This window comes from Pseudopipra pipra, chromosome Z (assembly GCF_036250125.1).
Source record: "Pseudopipra pipra isolate bDixPip1 chromosome Z, bDixPip1.hap1, whole genome shotgun sequence".
Taxonomy (NCBI): domain Eukaryota; kingdom Metazoa; phylum Chordata; class Aves; order Passeriformes; family Pipridae; genus Pseudopipra; species Pseudopipra pipra.
In genome coordinates this window covers 22,867,702-22,887,667 of record NC_087581.1, presented here as the reverse complement: position 1 = coordinate 22,887,667, position 19,966 = coordinate 22,867,702, and the positions used below count along the sequence as shown (strand labels likewise).

The window sequence follows — 19,966 nt, the reverse complement described above, 5'->3', positions numbered from 1 at the left end:
TATTGCAAAAGTTGTTGCTGATGTTGTGTTTTGTTTATTGTGAACATAACACTGTGTTGAAGATTAATAGATGATAGCCAATTTTGCTTTGTCCACCTTTGTCTTTTATCTTTGAAGTTGTCCAGAGGAAAAAGAAGAAGAAGTAAAAATGAATGAATCTGATGAAGATAGGCGTATTGCTGAGGCCAAAGCATACAGAATTCAGAAATATCAAGGTGTAGTACCTTTCCTGCCTCTCTGAGGGCTCTGGTATCCTCAGAGTTCAGGATGAATTAATAATGTGCCCAATACTGGCTGATGGGTTCAAATTGGCTCAATAGGCAGAGTCACAGCTGGGGTGGTCTGATGGTATGATGTGAGTGTATTGAAAGAGAAGCTTTTTTTTTTTTCCCAAAGGGTTTAATGTTTTTTTCTATATTACCATGACCGAAAAAGAAAAATGGATGTTTTCAAAATAAACACTGAATTTCCCAGATTAGCCTCAGGACCAGGTAGTTTTGTGTTTGTGGAAATACCTCAAATCTTCAAAATTGTGTGGTTTTGTGCTTGTTTATGCACTTTGCTGCTATTATTTTTATCTATAGCTAATAGAGATAAATTCTGCTTCCTTGTTTCCCCTACATCTAACTCCCAATCTTTGTACTGTTGCAAGAAGAGAAATTGCAGCAATGTCTGTCCTGTAGAGAGCCACAGGGAAGGGTACCCTCTGCTGAAAGCAGGTGCTCTTTGATGTGGAGGCCCTGAATCAGTGCACCTGAGCCAAGTAATTTTCCAGGATGCAGCACTCACTTGTTATTGTGAGTGCAACAATCGGTAACTGAGGGTCCAAGAGGGCAGCCAAGGCCACCTGATCAGGGTAGAGCTCTGGACCTCTATCAGGGTCTGTGCCAGCTTTCATTAGGATGGACTATGGGATGAATTTGGTACGTGGCCAGTTAAGAAAGGTTTAGCTTGAATTAGCAATATCTATGTGGCATAAAGCTTAGAAGGGTGAATGAGGAATGTGTTTCCCTGCAGGATAAAAAAATATTAATACGGTGTTCAATTGTGGTTGACAGAGTTGCTGAGTAACCAGGACCAGCAAATCTGCAATTATTTGGAAGAGAAGTTGCACGTGTATGCAGAACTGGGAGATATGTGTGGGTTTGATGATGTTCGTGTAGAACCTCACCTCCTTATCAAACCTGATTCAGGAGAAACTCCACAGGCTGCTCCATTGCTGGCAGCAGCACTCAGAGAAGGTGAGTTTGCATGGGTAGGGTGGATTGGTGGCTCTTCACATGGACAGTGCGTTGTGTTGCAGTTCTGTCAAGTCTCAAGAACTGGCAATGTCAAAACTTGTCAATGGATATTGAAATTTCTTGAGTTTATTCTTGTCAGATGTAGGAGATGGTATCTGCCAGACTGTAAAATAAGGGATGTTTAGTGCATAGCATCAAAAGTGAGCATGCAGGGAAATGGAGTTAGGTTGTTAGCTGTACTCCTTGCAGTACAAATCTGTGAAGCACATAAAAAGTTGCAGTATGATATTGCACCTGGTCCCTGACCTTCACCTACCTGGGCTAATTTGATGACACATCAGAATCATGTATGATTATATACAGACCAGTTCAGATCTACCAAGAAACACCTGCCAGAATCACTGTAGGAACCGTGTTTTTTCTGCCTATTATCTAACAGTGAGATGATAACCTTGGACCACCTATAGTAATGTCCTCTGAAGAAAGGAAGGGAGGGAATGGTATTTGTAGATACCCTCCCTGGCTGGAACTTCAGCTAAACTTCTGCTAAACTCAGCTGAAAAGAATTCTGGTAAACTGAGCCCTAATCACCTAAATTGAGACCTTTGTGCTACTAACAACATTTCAAGTGATAAAGCATCATCATTATAAAACCAAAGTGCTTTTTATTGATAAAAATTATTAAACTTGTGTAGGGAATATAAATCTGTGATGCAACAGTAAATAGTTAAAATGGCAGCCTATACTTACACACACTTTTTTATTTTTCACTTTCTCTCATGCTATTGTTGATGTTGATGATGTCTTGGATTTCAGTACTCTACGGCACTCTGTAGGAGCTTACAGTTGTTTACAGTGCAGAAAATTTGTGGGGACAATTTTCCAGGACAGAAATAGTCCCTGAGCTAATAGCAGACTCTGTAGGAATAAAGCATTGCTCACAGTAGAGAAGGATAGAATTACAGAGTGCTTAAGCAAATTAGATATACACAAATCCATGAGATGAGATAAATCCAAGACTTCTTAGAGAGCTTGTTAATGTCATTGTGAGGCTGTTTTCTGTCAGCTTTGAAAGATCACAGAGGTCAGGAGAGGTTCCTGATGACTTGAAGAAGGCAAGCCTCACACTTCTCTTCAAGAATATATAGGGAACTACCAAACAGTCAGTCTCACCAGCATCTCTGAGATGGTGATAGAGAAAATCCTCCTGGAAGCCATTTCCAAGAACATGAAAGGCATGAAGGTGATTTGGAACAGCCAGAGATTAACAGATTAATCTAGGGCAAATTGTATCTGACTAGCCTGATGGTTTTTTTGATGAGAGAACAGGGTACGTTGGTTACCTTGACATCTGTGAGACCTTCAACATTACCTGCACTGGCTGTAGTATCCTTACATATGAACTGTTGTGAACTGCTTAACTGGATGGAAAACAGACTGGACTGCTGGGCTGAAGGGGTTGTGATCAGTCATATGTTGTCTGGCCAGTAACACGTTATTAGGGGATTCCCTTAGGGATGGATTCGGAGACCAGTACTGTTCAACATATTTATTAATGCAGCTAACTATGGGATTGAGCACACTCTTAGCAAATTCATGACTGTCATTGAATGAGGTGGGATGTTCAGTGTGCTGGAGAGACCTCTACAAATTGGGAGAATGGGCTAAGAGGAACATCTAGGCGTTTTACAAAGACAAGTGCAAAATCCTGCATCTTGGGTGGAGTAATCCTGTGTATTGGTCCAGGCTGGACACTGACTACATAGAAAACAGCTTTGTTTAAGTGGACCTGAAAGTCCTACTCGAGAGCTGGTTGACCATGAGGCAGCGGTGTGCTCTTGTGGCAAAGAAGGCCAACTGCTTCCTTGGCTGGTGCAATAGGAGGAGAGTTGCCAGCAAATTGAGGGAGGTGCCATGAAGTAGTGCTGGGCTTCTCTGGACAAGAGAGACATTGACAAAGTGGAGCAAATCCAGTGAAAGGCACCAGGATGACTAGGGTGCTGGAGGACATGACATCTGAGAAAAGCTGAGGTAGCTGGCTTTATGGGATCTCATTACTGTCCACAGCTGCTTAATGGGAGAATACAGAGAAGCCAGATTTTTTGCAGAGTCATGTGATGATAAAAGAAAAACACTTGGACGAGATGCAACAGTCAGATATTGGAACACCTGCAATTCCAGTTAGCTGAAAGGAAAAATTATGTGCCATGGGGGTGTTAAAAACTGGAAGAAGTTGCTCAGGGAGACTGTGAAGTCACCATCTTTGGAGGAGTTAAGAGCTTGTATTTGCAAAGCTCTGAGCAGTGCAATTTAGTTTGACCAACTTTAAGTCAGATGTTGGACTAGAAGACCTCTGAAAGTCCCTTACGAGCTAAATTATTCTATGGTTCTATGCCACTGATTTATGCATTAAGGGGCTATTTACGGGGCCTCTGTAATTCAGCGTGTTTTCCTCTTTAGTTGAAAGTCTCCATGAAGCTGTCATAACATCACATGTGAGCCAAACAGACAGATCACCAGAGGAAAGTATTGAGGAAATAAGTGTGAAGCATAGATTTACTGCCAATGAAATCTTGGAATCTCTTCTGGATGGTGAGTAAAATTTGATACTTTTACATATTCAGAGTGCTAAAACAATTGATACTGGATTGGTTTTTTTGGAAAGTTTGTCAGTCTGTGGCAGAATCAATAACAAATAATACAATAAAATTGTCTTTAGGCAAGTGCTCAAATAGTATAAATTGTCATATAACTTGGTTGAAGGTATGCTTTCTTGTCGTTGTTGCTCAGCTCCACAGCAAATCTATATTGTGGTATAGGCCATTTCCCAGGTTAGCTACTTTTTGTCAGGAGGCCTGAAACCAGGATTGACATTCCAATAATTTCAGCTGTAAAAGGTAGCATGAATTTCTTACAAAAAAAAATTGCAAATAAAGTCCTGTGAAATCGTGCTAATTTTTAAGGTAGAAAAACTGGATTATGCCATATGTGCCATCCCGGCTTCCAAATTTGTTTTTACCCAGCCTAGAATCCATTTCATGATGCCAAATTATGTCAATCTCTATTTCAGCATCCTGTAAGTAACTGTAAAAAAGGATGCCACCTTCTGTTTTTCTAATCAGGATATGCTTTGATACCTTTCTTTTACATGTTCTTGGGGCTTTATTTGTTAGATGCAGAAATAAAAGAAGCTGCAGAATCATCAGAAATTGATCTCGGTGTTGAAAAGGAAATGGCAGGTGCCAATCTTGAGAATAAGGTATTGTAATCAATTTTTTCTTTCTGCATTGCACATAGCATTCTGGGCACTGGGCATGTACATGCTGTCCAAATTTTTATGGTGTATCTAAAGGCTGTTCTAAAACAGAAAGCATGGGATAGGCATATTTCACTCAGATCCAGATAATTCAGTTTAATAGAGGATGCTGAAATTAATAATAAAATTTTGAAAAGCAGTCATAAACGACCTGCAGAAGAATTTGCCTGCCAGACTTACAGATCAGGGAGTTGTAATAACAGGCAGTGCTTTCAAACCACTGGTTCGGGCCACGCAAAGCCTCATCCTTGTCTGTTGTCATTCAGTAGATGCATCTCTATGGAGCAGACAATAGTGTTCCCTCTTCTCCCTCCTCCTATTCATAAGATAGTGAAAGTCTCCTGCAATGACAGAGACCTCAGCTAATGCAAGGAAGACTTATGCATTGGAAGAACTTCGGTCTAAGAACAGGCACATAAAATAGGATAGGTTTTCTTACACCACCTTGCTTCAGAATTCTGAATTAAAACAAAATTGAACAGTTAGAAAATAGAAGAGAAATTTCCTATTTTTCAAAGTTCTGTGAGCAGATCTGGGGAAAAAAGCAAGATCAAAAGTCAGTATTGGACAAAATTAGGAATGACAAATTTCATATAGCAGTAGAGTGTTGGAGTGAGCAGTGTGAATTACTGTGTGGAAAAAAGTGAGCTGTAATTGAGTAGTTCTTAGGTAGAGAAGAAAGACCACAAAAGAAACAAAGGGAAGAGACAAGAACAGAAGATAAGTAACTTGAAATGGAAATTAAGCTTTGCTAGAAAAGGAATTACTTAGCATTAGCATACTGCCTTTTCATCAGATCTGAAAGGAGGCTTGTGTGCCTGAAACCTTGAGTTTGTTTGTTTGTTTTCTTTATCTGGAAGACTTTTGCTAATACACTAATTTCCCGATAACCTGGCCTTATTTTGAGCTCTAGATCATCCTATTTACCAGTCTGCTGTGTTAGAAGGGAGAAGGAAGAAGATTGTGAGTGGAAACAATGGGTTGAAAACAAAAATCCAAGTGAGGGAGCAGAGAAGCTAGGTGAAGAAAAATAAAACAACCTAATAGAGGGTAGAGGGGCTCAGATCGAGCCCATTAAAAGTTCCTGTAGCTCCACATGAAAACTTTGCCAATGAGGTTATAGAGAGGATAGAGCCAGACTTTCTCAGAGGTCCACAGCAAAAGGATGAGCGTCCAAGATTACAAACTGCACCAAGGGAAATTCTGACTGTATATAAGGAAAAAAATGCACCGCAAGGATGAGCAAGCAGGAACAGGTTGTCCAGAAAGGTTTTGGGGGTCTCTATCCTTGGAGGTTTCCTGGATTTGACTGGAGAAGGACTTGAGAAACCTCCTCTAATCTATTTTCATTTGAAGCTATCCCTGCTCAAAAAGCTGAAGGGACCTGCACCCAACTCTTCCACCCTGTCATTATCCTATTATTCCACACCAAGTCATTATGGCCTATTATTTGGGCAAGGCTTGTGTCACATCTTACCATGTCAGAATCAGACTTACCAGGAGATGGCAGAATGAGCAAAGAGGCAAGGCAAGGGTTTTCCAGGGTGATGGTTGTTCTGCCCTCTGTCAGTAGCTGGGTGTGCAGTCTTGGGATTGTGGAGTGCCAGTTCTGGACTCAGCCCAGTTAGCCTGGGAAAACAGGAGCTGGACAGGCGGAGCAAGAGTTTCTAGCTTGGGGATTAGATGCTGACTAGGCACTGGAAGGGAGAGAGTTGCCTCTGAAACTTGAGAGGTCCCAAGCCAGTAGCTGTGAGAGATGGTCCCCTGTCTCCTCGCTTCTGTCTTGTAAACACATCCCTGCGGGAGTTGTCCAAAGCACAATGTAACATGCTCTGGGACCTCACTGTCCTCATGTCTCTGAACCAGGGTGCTGGGGAACAGTGGCAGGGAGGTGATGATAGCCCTCAGCACAGTTAAACACCTGAAATTATTGCTTTGCTCCTAGCTTGACTTACAGGGCATATGCTGAAGCTGTAGTGCAGCAGTGATGCTGCTGTCACCTGGTCAGCTCAGCTAAACCTACCTCAGCCTCATTCCCTCAATGCTTCAGTGCTGCAGTGAGAGGACCACAGGCACTGGGGCTGGCAATTTGCAGCTCCTTGATCAAGCCAAAGCCGGTTAAGGCTTCCCCCTGCTACACATTTTTTTCAAATTAGAAAGGGCTTCAAGATCTGAAAGAAACTCTACTCTTGTTCAGTGTGTGGGCTCTACTTTGTGCACTCCCTCATCCTTCCAGCATCACCCTTTTTCTCTCTCTCGGCTCTGCTTTTCCTCATTGCCTGCTGCTCACTGTCCAGCAAAGGGAAAGCAGAGCTGCTTTGTGCCTGTCCTTGTGCTGCACAGAGACATCTGTGCAAAATCTGCTGCTTCTCATAGCAGAGCTGAGCAGTTTTATGGCTTGTGGATGCAATGAGGAGGAGGAGGTGAAGATCTGGAGGGGGAATGGAAGGAAATACTAAAGGGAGATAATGTGAGAGAAAGAAGTGGAGGAAATGCTGCAGCTGGTGTTCCCTTTCCCCCATGCATGTCTACTTTAAGCTGTGTTTGGAAGCCTGACCTTTTTCATCTTCATTTTCAATTATTGCAGCTAAGTGTAGCAGATGCATTGCTCTCTATGATGTTAAATCAGACTCAGTAGAGAAATTAGGAGAATCAGAGAGAAAACAAATTCTCCCCAAACCCTGCTCTGCTCCTATGAAAAAAGAAAAAGTGTGGAAAGTGTGAAGTGGCTGTACCTTGCTGCAGGGGCAGAGTAGTAACCACGCTAGTGCATTTTGTAGAACATACTGGGCAAGCATCTTGCAGAATATCTAAGGCATTTGCCATAACCCACTGACATGACTCCTGCTAGTTTCCTACTGTGTTAGTATCTGTGTTTTTGAAGAGTCTCATTTTATCTCATCCTACTGTAAGTAACCTAAACCTATTGTGTTGTATATACAGAGGTCTGGTTACTGTCTTTCAAAACTGTCAAGTAAACAAAGAATGAATGGAAATGTCTTTTCTGTGTAGCATTTGTCACAAGAGATTAAAATTGTGGATGAAATATTTTTATTTTTACAGTTGTGCTTAGAATCTCTAGTGATTTCCATGGGAACTCCAGTGTTCATGAATTATTAGCCTTCATAGGTTACTGCTTCTGTTTTTTTCACATAGCCACATAAAGGTTTGACTCAGCACTGCATTTCTTAGAAATATGGATGTCTCCACTAGTTTAAAAAAAAAAATTACCTAGATGATACAATTTTGAAGTTAAAACCTACTTTTTAAAGCAACATATTTTTATTTTAGGAAGGAAGTATGAATTTCAAAGGATATACAGGCACAGAAGTGAGTTTATTTAAACCTCAGACACAATGTATTAACTATATAGTTCACAGTGGTCAAAGCTTTGAAAATCTTTCTCTTTTATTTTCTAGATTGTACAAGCAATCCAGAACTTAACCTGTCTCTTGTACAGCATACAGGTGACTATTCCACTGCTAACTTTATAGAGTAATTAGTCTTAATAATTTACTTCTTAAGATTTGTTTTCACATCGTCCTACTTTTAGACATTACGTTGCTGCATACTGATCTCTACTGATTGTTGCATAAGTTGTCATAGAATACATTTTTAGTCTACATCAGTGGTAAGTTTCTGTTAAGAACTGAGTAGTGCTTACTTGCTTGAAGACCAGGCCTCCCTCCCAGAAAAGGATGTTTATACAGTCTAAAAATCTAGCAGGAAAGTAGAATGATGGCCCTAATTGAACTGATGTCATTTCACATACAGATTTCTGAAATTATAGTACAAAATATTGAAAAATTTTAGTATTTTCTTTTGAGTGTTCTTCTGGCTAGGAGTAAACAGAGACTCTGCCACTTAGATAGGAAACTCAACACATTTTAGATATTTCAATCTCAATTAAATACTTTGTATATTCTGTAGGTCCTTAGTCTGAAGTGTTTTCCTCTTTTATGCTAACTTTGAATGTCTTAACTTACTTTTTCTTATTTAGATGCAGTTTTATAATTTTATTTTTAAATGTTTAATTTGAGCATGCTTTAATTTTTAGACCCTATTGACATTAGCATATTTCATAATAATTCTGGAAACCTTGGGCTTAGAATATAAGTGGATTGAAGCAATGCAAAAGCAAAATAAAAAGCTTGTAATTCAGGCAAAATTTTTGAATAATTGAGAAACAGGGATAATAAAATAAGGCTTGGGTTCGTGCCTTGATTGTTCAGACCATGAACTGGCAGTGAGGTGCAGAGAAACAAGCAGAGGATCCTGTCCTTGCCCTGTTTACAAATCACTGGAACTGACCTAACACTGGAGGGAGAGCCAAAGAAAGTGGGGATTGTACATTGCATAAAGTTAGAAACTTTCTGGGGTGAACAGCATGGGGCAATGGGGGTGTGTGAATTCTCTGGGAATATCTGCTGAAATAGATTCCCATGCCAGCTCTTGAAGATAGGCGGTGCAATAAGTGCTTCAGCAGATCTAGGGCTTTCTTGGTTTTCTTTCTTCTTAATCTTAGCTGTTTATTTTTGTGTTATTGGAGGGTGTCACAATCTTTAATGCAAACAATGTCACAACATTCTTGTGAAGGATGGAACATAGAGCCCTCGACTGTGAAATAGAAACTTCAGATTTGAAATTACTACTATACTGCAGATTATGGTTGTACTGATACCTTGATCAGGTGTGTGTAGTGGTATGGTCCTGGTGACATGGCTCTGTTGGCAGCTGCCTGTAGGACTGATGTTAATTAGATTGTGGTGCTGCAGGTTAGAAAGGAGAGCTTTGGGGCTGGAGTGAGCTGTGCTGGAAATAGTATGGTTTTATGTGTATAAGCCACATTAGGAATACTTGGGTGAGTATAGCATTCCCAATGCCTTAATGCTCTCTTTACCCATGAAAAATCATTTTTTCTATGTGTTTTAATATCCTCTAACAGAACAGGACCCCAGCTGTAACTGAAGTGCATATCCACAGCTGTAACATAAACATGTGTAGTAATACTAAGTGTAAACCAGAACCATGTTAAAAGTACTCAAAACAGTTGAGCTAGAAATAGCTCTTTGTAAAGGCATGATTACAGAATATTTTGTACTTGCTTGAGGAACTACCCCCCAAAAAGTATTAAGCACTGGTATTACAAGAGGTTGAAGCATTTTTATATAATGATTCTATGTAAAAACACAACAATGGATTAATGCTGATATTTAAACATTTGTGTCTGATTTGATTGTGGAATCTAGGCAGCACTGGCTATCCAGGACAGCCACAGAGAGCTCCATAGGTTACTCCTGCAGGAGAATGAGAAGACTGGTCGGGGCCATGGTTCTCGGCTAAACGTCCTTTTGGAGCAAGAAAAATATCGGAATCTGGAAAAGCAAAGGGTGGAACTGGCCAACATACACAAATTGAAGCAGCAGTTTCAGCAAGAGCAGCAGCGATGGCTGCGTGAATGCGACCAGCGGCAACGGGAGTGGGAGGCACAGGAGGCCCGTCTGGGGCAGCGGGAGCAAGAGTGTGGGTGCAAGGAGGAGCTGCTGGAAAGGAGCCAACAGAGACTGGCACTGCAGCTTCAGGAGTACCAGCAGAGCCTGGAGAGGCTCCAGGAGGGCCAGAAGATGGTGGAGAGAGAAAGAGACAATGTGAAAATGCAGAAGAAACTCCTATGGCACTGGAAGCACGGTCAGCAAAGCAACCTGTTTTCATCCAGAGTGGTCAATGAGGTGTGTGGTTCCCAACTGTAATTGTAACCCTGATTGCAGACTTATAGACTTGCCTTGATAAATAGGCCAGTACGTCTTGGGTTTCGTTGGTTGTTAATGTAACAAGTGAGCATGTGGGAAACTGGAGATTCAGGCATATCCAAGGATTTTCTTTGAATCTCATGAAGTTTAACCAGGGAAAGTGCAAAGTCCTGCCCCTGGGAAGGAACAACCCCAGGCACAGTAGATCTACACCAACTGGAAATTGGCTTGACCCTCTACAACTACCTGCAGGGAAGTTGTAGCAAGGTGAAGGTTTGGCATCTCTCCCAGGCAGCTAGTGACAGGAAAGAGGAAATGGCCTCAAGATCAGGAAGAATTTCTTCACTGAAAGGGTGGTCAGGCATTGGAACAGGCTGCCCAAGGAGGCGGTGGAGTCACCATCCCTGGAATTGTTCAGGAAACATGGCACTTTGTGCTATGGTTTAGTTGACCACATGGTGATGTTTGGTCAAAGGTTGGACTCAATGATCTTGGAGGTCTTTTCCAACCTTAATGATTCTTTGATTCTGTGAAAAGGACATGTGGATCCTGGGGGTCCATGTTTAACATGAGCAAGCAACATGACCTTGCTATAAAGGTGGCAGATGGTCTTCAGGGCTGCATTAGACAAAGTATTGCTAGTAAGTCAAGTGAGGGGGATCCTTCTTCTCTTCTCTGGCCACCTGAACTACTATGTTCAGTCTGGCTCCCCAGTACCAGAAAGAGCGATGGGGTGGAGAGGGGGGTGGAGGTGGGAGAGAAGGTGTAATGGATGTCCAGTGAAGTGCCACAAAGATGTTTGGGCCATCTCTTCAGTGAGGAAAGGCTGAGACTGTTCAGCCTGGAGAAGAAATGATTCTTGTTATTGGGGTTCTTATTCATCTATATAAATACCTAAATGGAGGGTCTAAAGAAGATGGAGCCAGGTTCTTTCCAGTGGTGCCCAGTGACAGAACTAGAGGCTATGGGCACAAACAGAAACCCAGAAGGTTCCTTTTGAACATCAGGAAACACTTTTTTCCTTTGAGGGTAACTGATCCCTGGCACAGATTGCGCAGGGGGATTGTAGACTCTTTATCGTTGGAGATATTCAAAAGCTGCCTGGACACTGTCCTGGGCAACTGGCCCTGCCTGAGCAGAGGGATTGGACTAGATGACCTTCAGAGATCTCTTCCAACCCAAACTGTTCTGTGATTTTAAGCTGGATGCCCTACAAAAACCAAGGCTGATGTTCCTTAAATTGAGGCGACAGAAATTTTAAATATGAGAATCTGTGCTTTATTCTGGTTTGCTACTGTGTTTTCAAGATGCATTGTGTCTCTGTATCTTGTAGGAAAGCTAAAATATTATAATGCTTAGGCATATATGGCTTTTAGTGAAGTTTTTGATTGTCGTCCTTGTTCCTGGACCACAGCACTGTCTCCAGTGAAGAAAAGGGGCACCTCCAGGAGTAGCAAACACCAAGCTCTTGTGACCCCCATGTGTCAGGCCCTGCTGTCCTGTTCCCCTGAAACAAGCAGCCCCTCAGGGGAAGAAGTTGGTATGTGGCTCCGTCCCTGACAGCATAAATCCTTGGAGATGGTCATTATTAGGGGATGCAATTTAAAGTAGCTCTGAAGCTGCTTGAGGGTTTAACACTAAAAACAATGAAGTTTTTGTTGAAGGTGAAGGGTACAGTCTGGCTCTGAAGGCAGCTGTCTTGGTGCTCACCCGCCAGGTGGGACCTCACCTCTAATCCCCTCCTCAATGGGTACAGTCTTGGTTTCCATTACTGTTCTCTAAAGCACTTGAAATTCAAAACATTTTGTCTGGCTTTTGCATATACTGAAAGCTCACTGACCCAAACAGCTTCTTTTTTCCCCTCACGTTCACGTTTTCACAAGAAAATCTGTAGAGCCTTTCTTCAGGCCATCACCTCCATAGATTTTCAGCTGGCACCCATAACAGGCAGAGACCCTTTGGTGTCTAAGCCTGTGTCTGCATGAGGGTTGAAGGATTGGCCTCTGACCTCCTCCTTTTCATCCAGCCTCTGTGAACACCCTGTGAACATGACTTAGTCATATATATGCTTGCCAGGCCAAACAGCAAAGACACTTTTTACTAGTGTAGCATGTTGGTACCATTTTGACTTGTTTGGCAGTGCTTAAGAAGTTCAGCAAAACTGAACTTGCCCATCAGCTTTAAAGGATGCGATTTCTACAGTCTTTTGAGGAGAGGAAGCTGAAGCTTGATTGCCTGATGCAGGATCGCACAAACAGAGAGGCAAAATTATTAAATGCTGAGTGTCAGACAGTGGTAGTTCTTGTAATCTAGTATTTAATTTGTAAGACTAGTTGTATTTTTATTTCAAGTAGACTGTGTGGCTTTGTAGCTGTTTCTTGAGATTGTCTTTGGCCTGTGTTTTCCACTACCATACTCCTTGCTGCAGCAGAGATAGCTGAGTGGTTGCCAGTCAGCCAGTATTGCCAGCCCACTGTTTTTTTATGATACTGAACCTAGATAGTTTTGGGTGACCAAATGTTGCAGTAACTCACACTGCTACTCCTGCTTTTTTTGTGATCTTGGCCTTAACAAACACCTACAGGCAGAAGGTCTGCAAGATTTGCATTTTCGGCCCCTGGGAGCCTTGGCTTGCTTGCTGAAAGCTGTTTACCATCCCTAGGTTGACTGCTGCTGTCCTGTTCTCTGTGATTACCTGTCTATGTGAGGCACAGTGTTATTTTTGGATTGCAGAGTACCCAGATTTACATATGTGAAGTGGTACCTTGTTCATCCGTGAGGCAAAATATTAACCCTCTGAGAGTAGTTGTCAGAGCTCAGTGCATTGCAGTAGCAGTCCTTCATTATCTGTTATTTTGCAATTATTACTTGTTTTGAGGTGAGCTAAGGCAAGATCTGCTAGGTTATTGCTGTTTATTCCTGAACACACATCAAATTTATCACATTTGAGGTTAACGTCTGGCAAATTAGGTGACTATTTGCTATGAATTCTCATTCTGTGTGGCAGTTACTTTTATGTATCTTGGTATAAGGGTTCTTCAGGATGATAGTCACAGTCATACGCTTTAGTTTCAGGTAGTGAGGAGCAGGGAGTTGGACCTTATGATCTTTATGAGTCTGTTCCAACTTGAGATATTCTGTGATTCTATGATTCTGTTGCTCAGCAAAGGTGAAAATGCTGTTCTCTGTTTTGTTTATTTTTATTTTTTTTTCCCCCTTCTGCAGATAATGGGATGTAATCAACTGGACAGCTTAAATGGTGAAAATGAATTCTACTTCAATGAAGCTGTAGTATGTGTGTCTTTAAGGAGTCTCGACAGATCAGATTCTTCTCTCGTTTGTGAAGATGGTGTGTTTGGGCTGAATATCTCAAATTCTGATGTAGCAAGGACTAGTGAAAATCAGGCGGACCTCAAAATGGACACTTCTTTTCAGCCAGCATTAACCAGTGCACTGTGGAAATCCACTGGTCCTTACCAGCATGTGTCTCTTTCCTGCAAAAACAACAAGGATTCCTTTAATAATGGTAATTAACACTTTACTTAATTAAGAAGTAGTATGAGCGGTTTGTCATATCTCAGGATGAATAGTTCTAGGAACAAAGACATTTTGATATTGGTGGAAGCAATACATTTTGATAAAACAATTGCATGCCTCTATGCAAGCTTTTTGAGGGTAGATGAGAAAAAAAGCAGAACAGAAGTACAGAAAACTTTTGTAAGAACCCACAAAACTCCTATTTATGTCTGTGTAACAGTACTCAGAATTTTGTTCTCTGCAAATCTTTTTCCAACGCTACTTTTTTTTTCTTTCTGTGAGCTGAAGTCACTCTTTTTTCAAGTGCGTATTGTTTTAGAGCATGTGTGCATTACTTGATGATTTCTGGTTAGAATACCTCTTGGTTTACCATCCTAGAACAATAATCAGTGTTCAAGTACCCTTTTCTTTCTTCATTGAAAAATAAAAATATCTTGAAAGACTCTTAGTTGTGAACAGAAAAATTATATCACTTCTAAGGGATAATGTAATCTTTGTCAATAAGCTATGTTACTAAAAATAGCTCTTTCTGCATTACCTTTCTTTATTCTTGTATTTTACCAGAACCTCCAAAAATATGTAGGTTGCATGGCAGTTATTGATGGTGGCTACCAAAATGAGAGGAAGAGGCTGCCTATTTGAGCACTGCATTGCATTGAAAATTCTTTGAAATACTTAAAAATACACTAATGAGAAACTCTAAACTGTCTGGGATTTATTTCTTGTGTTGCACAATGTTAGTTTTGATCTAACTTCTTTCATTAGTGTGAGAGGTAGAACAGCATGTAAAAACACAACAGCTAAAAGTCTTAGGGGACAGTGGTGCACTTTTGGTGTAATAGATTAAGTAGTCTGCTGGGGTTTTCCTGCACAGTTGTGAAATTCAGGGGAAACATGGCAAGTCAACACTGCAACAGTACCTGAGCTCCCCTTTTTCTGCAACTGGCAGTGCAAAATAACTTCTGTTTTCACACCAGCTTCATGCAGGTCAGGTCATAGCAAAGGCCAGTGGGCAGCAGAATTAGGAGTTGAAAACATACACAGGCTCAATGGATTTTAATTGTCTTAGAGCCTTGATTAAGGAACTTGTGCCTTAGTATTCTTTGTAATGTATTAAGCAGGCATCCATCACAGCCTTATTAGTCCTTGGTACGTGGGTTGCCAAAATAGTATTTTATAATCAAAGATAGGACAGACTAGTCACATCACTAAAATCAGCAAACCAAGCTGATTAGTAAAAGAGATTAATATTTCTAAAAATGCCTAAATAATTAGCCTAGTGAAACTTGTTCTAGTTTGACTGAAGTTGTCATTTTAGTGATAGGTTAGCTAAGCTAGTGCAAATTTGAAAAGGAACACATATGTGGGTTTAAACTTCTCAAAAGTATCTTAGCTTGCATTGGCAAGCATTCAGATGCAAGCTAACCAATACTTTCTGTTGAGCCCACATGAGAGCATCTGGTTTAATTAAACTGGCTTGTACCAGTTTAATTGCACTGATCTTAAGATAAACTGGAGGAGCTTCTGTATATATAGACACCTACGATGGACCAGCTTTGTGTTAAGCTGTTGTCAGTTCATCTTGTGTAGACATCCTTATCTTGCCCTGGTAACAGGGCATCAAGGCAGTCCCAGCAGCTTGGGGATCAGCACTGGCTACAAAGCCTGCCCAAGATGCTAGCAGGCTAGTATAAGTCTCTGGCTAATTCATGTCAGTAAAACCTGCAGTTAGTTACTGCCTGCATGGTGCCACAAGGTGCCTTATGCAAAGGAGTGAAGCAAATCCTTGCAGCATCCTCATGGTGCAGATGATGCTGTCAAGCCTACCAGTGCATTGCTGGAGCAGACAGGGCTGGAAGCCTCTCCCTAGAGGAATGTACCATCACATTCTAAGTTGCATTTGTGATTCAAGTGACAAGTATTTTATGCTCTGATCGTGCAGTGCATGAGACTGCATGGTTCAGACTTGCTTCTGTCATGCATCAGGAGCCACTCCACAGGGAGTGGGGAATGAGAAGAATTCTAAACTTCCCCCTAAAAGACAGATGGCATACAAAGCCCTAGGAAATGGCTCTGCACATGAAAATTAAGTAGATAGCTTGTTCCTAAGCTATGTGAATCAAGTTGAACAGTACAAACATTTCATACAAGGAAGCTGATTTTCATTTTGCTGGGTATTTTTGGCTGTGCTTTTCCCCCAGAGAGTTTAGGAGAGTTTAAGAAGATCTCTGACCTTGTGCCTCCACTTCCTTACACCTCTGCAGCATATAGTCAGTTCTGATCACTGTGAAGGAAAAACAGCTGAGATCCAATGAAAGACTAGAAAATATTTTAAAATTAGCTGAAACTTTTAATATTTTCATGTAGTGAATGTTTCATAACATTTTCATGCATTTTTCAACCAGCTTTATTTGTAAAGTCTCGTAATCATACTTCAAAAAACATTTCTAAATAATAAGTAAAAATAGAACTAAGAAACAAATACTGAGTATGGTTTACTGTATATGTCTACATACCACATACATACCTGCCAGACCCAGTATATATTTAAAGTTTTTTGTGTACACAAAAGGAATTTCTTTATTTGATTAATCTTCCCACAATTATTAGGCATTCTGTAAGAAGTTTGCCCTGTCAAAAAAACCTTTAAATTATTTATAGAGAAGCACCACCTGAACACATTTCCAAGGAGTTAATCACACTGCATTCTACCATATGTTATGTACTATTCAATTAAACTTCATAAATATCCACAAATGGAAACGGTTACATTCCTCCAGTGCATAATTTTCCATTTATATTTTCTAAGGTAAGACATATGTCTCTTCACATAGGTAACATCATTATATATCATTGTTTTATGTGTATGGGAGGGAACTATACCAAAGACCTTCAGGCAAGTTCCCACAAAGCTGAAACTGGCACAAGTACACTTTCTAGAAAAGGTGTGTCAGTCAACAGGAGGAAAATATGATTGAAAGAAAAATGTGTTAATGCTTTACACTAATGGTTATGAAATTATCTGCATGAAAGAAGACAAGTACTTTAGCTTCGGGAATTGGGAAGTATAGATTTTGCGTCAGACTAGACGGAGAATTCAATAAATTATTCTTGCATTTAATTGACATGTCGGGTTACCTAGCTGAAGTAATGCCTTAGGATTTACCTGTGAATTCACCTCTTTGATTTCAGGAATCAGTGCAATTTTAATTCTTTTGAACTTTGAAGTGAACAGCACTGTTTGCTGGTGCTACCTTTAACTTCTTTTATTCAGATGCTGTAGCTACAGAAATAGAGTTGAGAAGTGATAGATGTGGAAAACTGCACTGAAACTGGATTGAGGGAGGTTTTTTTCCTCAGACATTTAGCATGAAGGATCTTTATGTGTGGTATAGTGAAAAACATAGTTTAAATCTTTATGGGGAATGTACAAAAACCTGTAATGTCCAGAAACAGCCAAATGCAAAACTAGGGAGCAAAAATAGGACTCAATTTGGCTAATATAATTTTAATATTTTTAAAGGACGGAAATTTGTACATATATGCATATAAGCAAATTAGATAGTTTGCTTTTGGAAAAATAATCAATTTATAGTGGTTTCCATCAAAGTGAGTGGTTTCTAGACATGTAAGATATTTAATTTACAATAGAAAAAAACAAAAATTCCAGAACAATGTGTAGTATCCTATAACTCCATTGTTTTTCCTTATTCTTTATATGAAATTTCCTTCCTATTTCTAAAGGCAAATTGTGCTAATGGTGGTTGCTCTGTTGAACCTGTTCTTAATACTGTAGATCAGATTCATTTGCTTTGGTTTTCCGTTGGTAATTTAGATGAGGTTAAGAACAGCACATTTTTTGTCTGTGTGCTGGTTTTGGCTGGGATAGGTTAATTTTCTCCACAGTGGCTGTGTTTTGGATTTGTGCTCAACACAGTGTTGATAACATAGAGATGCCTCTGTTATTTCTGAGCAGTGATTACACAGAGCCAAGGCCTTTTCTCCTTTTTGGACTGCCACAGGAGTGTACTGGTGAGGAGACTGGAGGTGTATGGGAAATTAGAAGGAGACACAGCTGGGAGAGGTAACTGCAACTGACCAAATATTCCAGACCATATGACATCATGCTCAGTATATAATGGGGGGGGAAGAAAGAGGAAGAGGGAATGTTTGGAGTGGCATTTGTCCTCCTGAGTCACTGCTTTGTGTGATGGAGCCCTTCCCTCCTGGAAAGGGCTGAACACCTGCCTGCTCATGGGAAGCAGTGAATTAATTCCTTGTTTTCCTTTGCTTGCTTGTGTGGCTTTTGCTTTCACTATTAACCTGTCTTTATCTTAACCTGTCAGTTTTTTGACTTTTACCCTTCTGACTCTCTTCCCAGTCCTGCTGGTGGGGGAGTAAGAAAGCAGCTGTATGGGGCTTGGTGGCTGGCTGGGGCTAAACCATGACAGGCTATCTTAACATTGGTTATGGCCCAATGACATTGTATGGAAGTACCTCCTCTGTGTTTGCATCAGGGAGGTTGAGAACAATGCTGTACGGGCCTTGCTCTTTTCTCACGTTTGTGTAAGACAAATTTGTTGCAGTCAGAAGAGGTATGCAATGTAAAGCTGATTCAAGTGTCATAAAAACCATGTGAAATATGCACATACAGGCTGTTTGCACTGGAACTCTAACTCATGGACTTACTCAGATGAGCTGTGGCTGCTGTTGCCAGCACTGGAGGTGGTTAATGGGATCCCATGTTGAGGACTACCTGTTAAATCGATTAGGACCTCCTTGCGTTCTTCCCCCCCCCCCCAAAAAAAAAGTTGTCGCATTTCTGCATACGTGACCATTGTGAATTAATTTCTATACTGAAAGAACAAGTTGATGAAATAACTCCTTCTGAGTACATCTGACTGTTCCTCTTCTGAGCTGGAAATGTAATTGTACCCCATATAGCACACACTTTACATATCTCCCGTTTAAACAGCATCCTTTGTAGTCAATGACAAGCCAACCCCTTATCACCTGCAGAATGGCATGTGAAGATGCTTTTCAGCCTATTTTAATGTTTTGCTGATGTGTTTCATAATATTTTTAATACTGCCATTTTTTTCACTGTTTGTCCTGCACAGTGAAAAAATTCTTTCTGTTGTTCTTTCATTTGAGAAGAGGGAAAGAGGGAAATCTTTTAAAAGTAAAGGATGACATGACCTGTGGAGCTCCCTGTTAGTCAGAGAGCCTCCTTAGCCAGTGTGATATTTTGAGGTACTTTCAATTTTTTGTCTTTTTTAACTGAGCAGATGCCACACTGAGAACGTGCAATTAATTCCAAATTGCCCCTTCTGTGTTCTTAGCATGGAATGGCTATATAGGTGAGCACAGAGCCCATTCAGTGCTCAATGTAAGTTACAATGAGAATAAAATTAAATGGAAATATATAAGAACATGAAGTTGAGCAACATCAACACCCTCATCTTCCAAGTTCAAAATCACATCCCTTCATTAGAACAATTAAGATCTTACTCTTAACTCTGCAACATATAACAGCAAATTTGCCTTTTCTCCATACCACAAAACACTTGCGTTTCATGCTCTGCTGGAAGACATCAGTGCCTCTGGGGTACTTGGTGGAAGTGAATAAGAGAGGAAGTTTTTTTTTTTTCCTCTTGGGAATCACACTTCCATTTGTTTAAACCAAATGGCAAAACGGATTAAATCACATGGCAGTGTGATACCAAAGTGAAAAACATGTCATTGTATGTCCCCTGCAATTAGTATATTTCAAGTAACATTTGCATTTCACCTCTGCAGAACTCAGGTTTGTTGTGGTTCTGTTATTGATTTTCTCATCTCAAAACAGTTTTTCTCATTTCTGAATGTAACCACAGTACTTGCAGCACTATTACATAACCCTTTAATTAAGGCAACTAATGATATTTTGGTTTTATTTTGTACACTAATATAAGTACAGAATTTCCTGTGTAATGCCTGTCTGATTTTATTCTTTCTAGTATTTTCTCATTTAGAGTCTATTCATTAGGAGGGAAGTTTAAAACAGTGCACATCTTTAAGGTGATGAATGGATTAAAGATACTGTCAGTCCCTGTCTTTTGAGGTACCACTGGTGTTGGTGT

The 19,966-nt window shown here is 40.5% G+C and overlaps 1 protein-coding gene across 6 annotated transcripts in view; it reads left to right on the top strand.

Moving 5' to 3' along the window:
* ARHGEF28 (Rho guanine nucleotide exchange factor 28) overlaps positions 1–19,966 on the top strand; it is a 113,146-nt gene that overhangs the window by 81,611 nt on the left and 11,569 nt on the right. For 5 of the 6 annotated variants that reach the window (XM_064641205.1, XM_064641204.1, XM_064641208.1 and 2 more), the window contains 8 exons: positions 118–215; positions 1,059–1,241; positions 3,702–3,833; positions 4,415–4,500; positions 7,849–7,887; positions 7,977–8,024; positions 9,807–10,286; positions 13,533–13,833. In XM_064641205.1, the coding sequence (XP_064497275.1) occupies positions 118–215; positions 1,059–1,241; positions 3,702–3,833; positions 4,415–4,500; positions 7,849–7,887; positions 7,977–8,024; positions 9,807–10,286; positions 13,533–13,833 (1,367 nt within the window). The remainder of the gene's footprint in view (positions 1–117; positions 216–1,058; positions 1,242–3,701; positions 3,834–4,414; positions 4,501–7,848; positions 7,888–7,976; positions 8,025–9,806; positions 10,287–13,532; positions 13,834–19,966) is intronic. The other variant, XM_064641207.1, reaches the window with a different exon arrangement.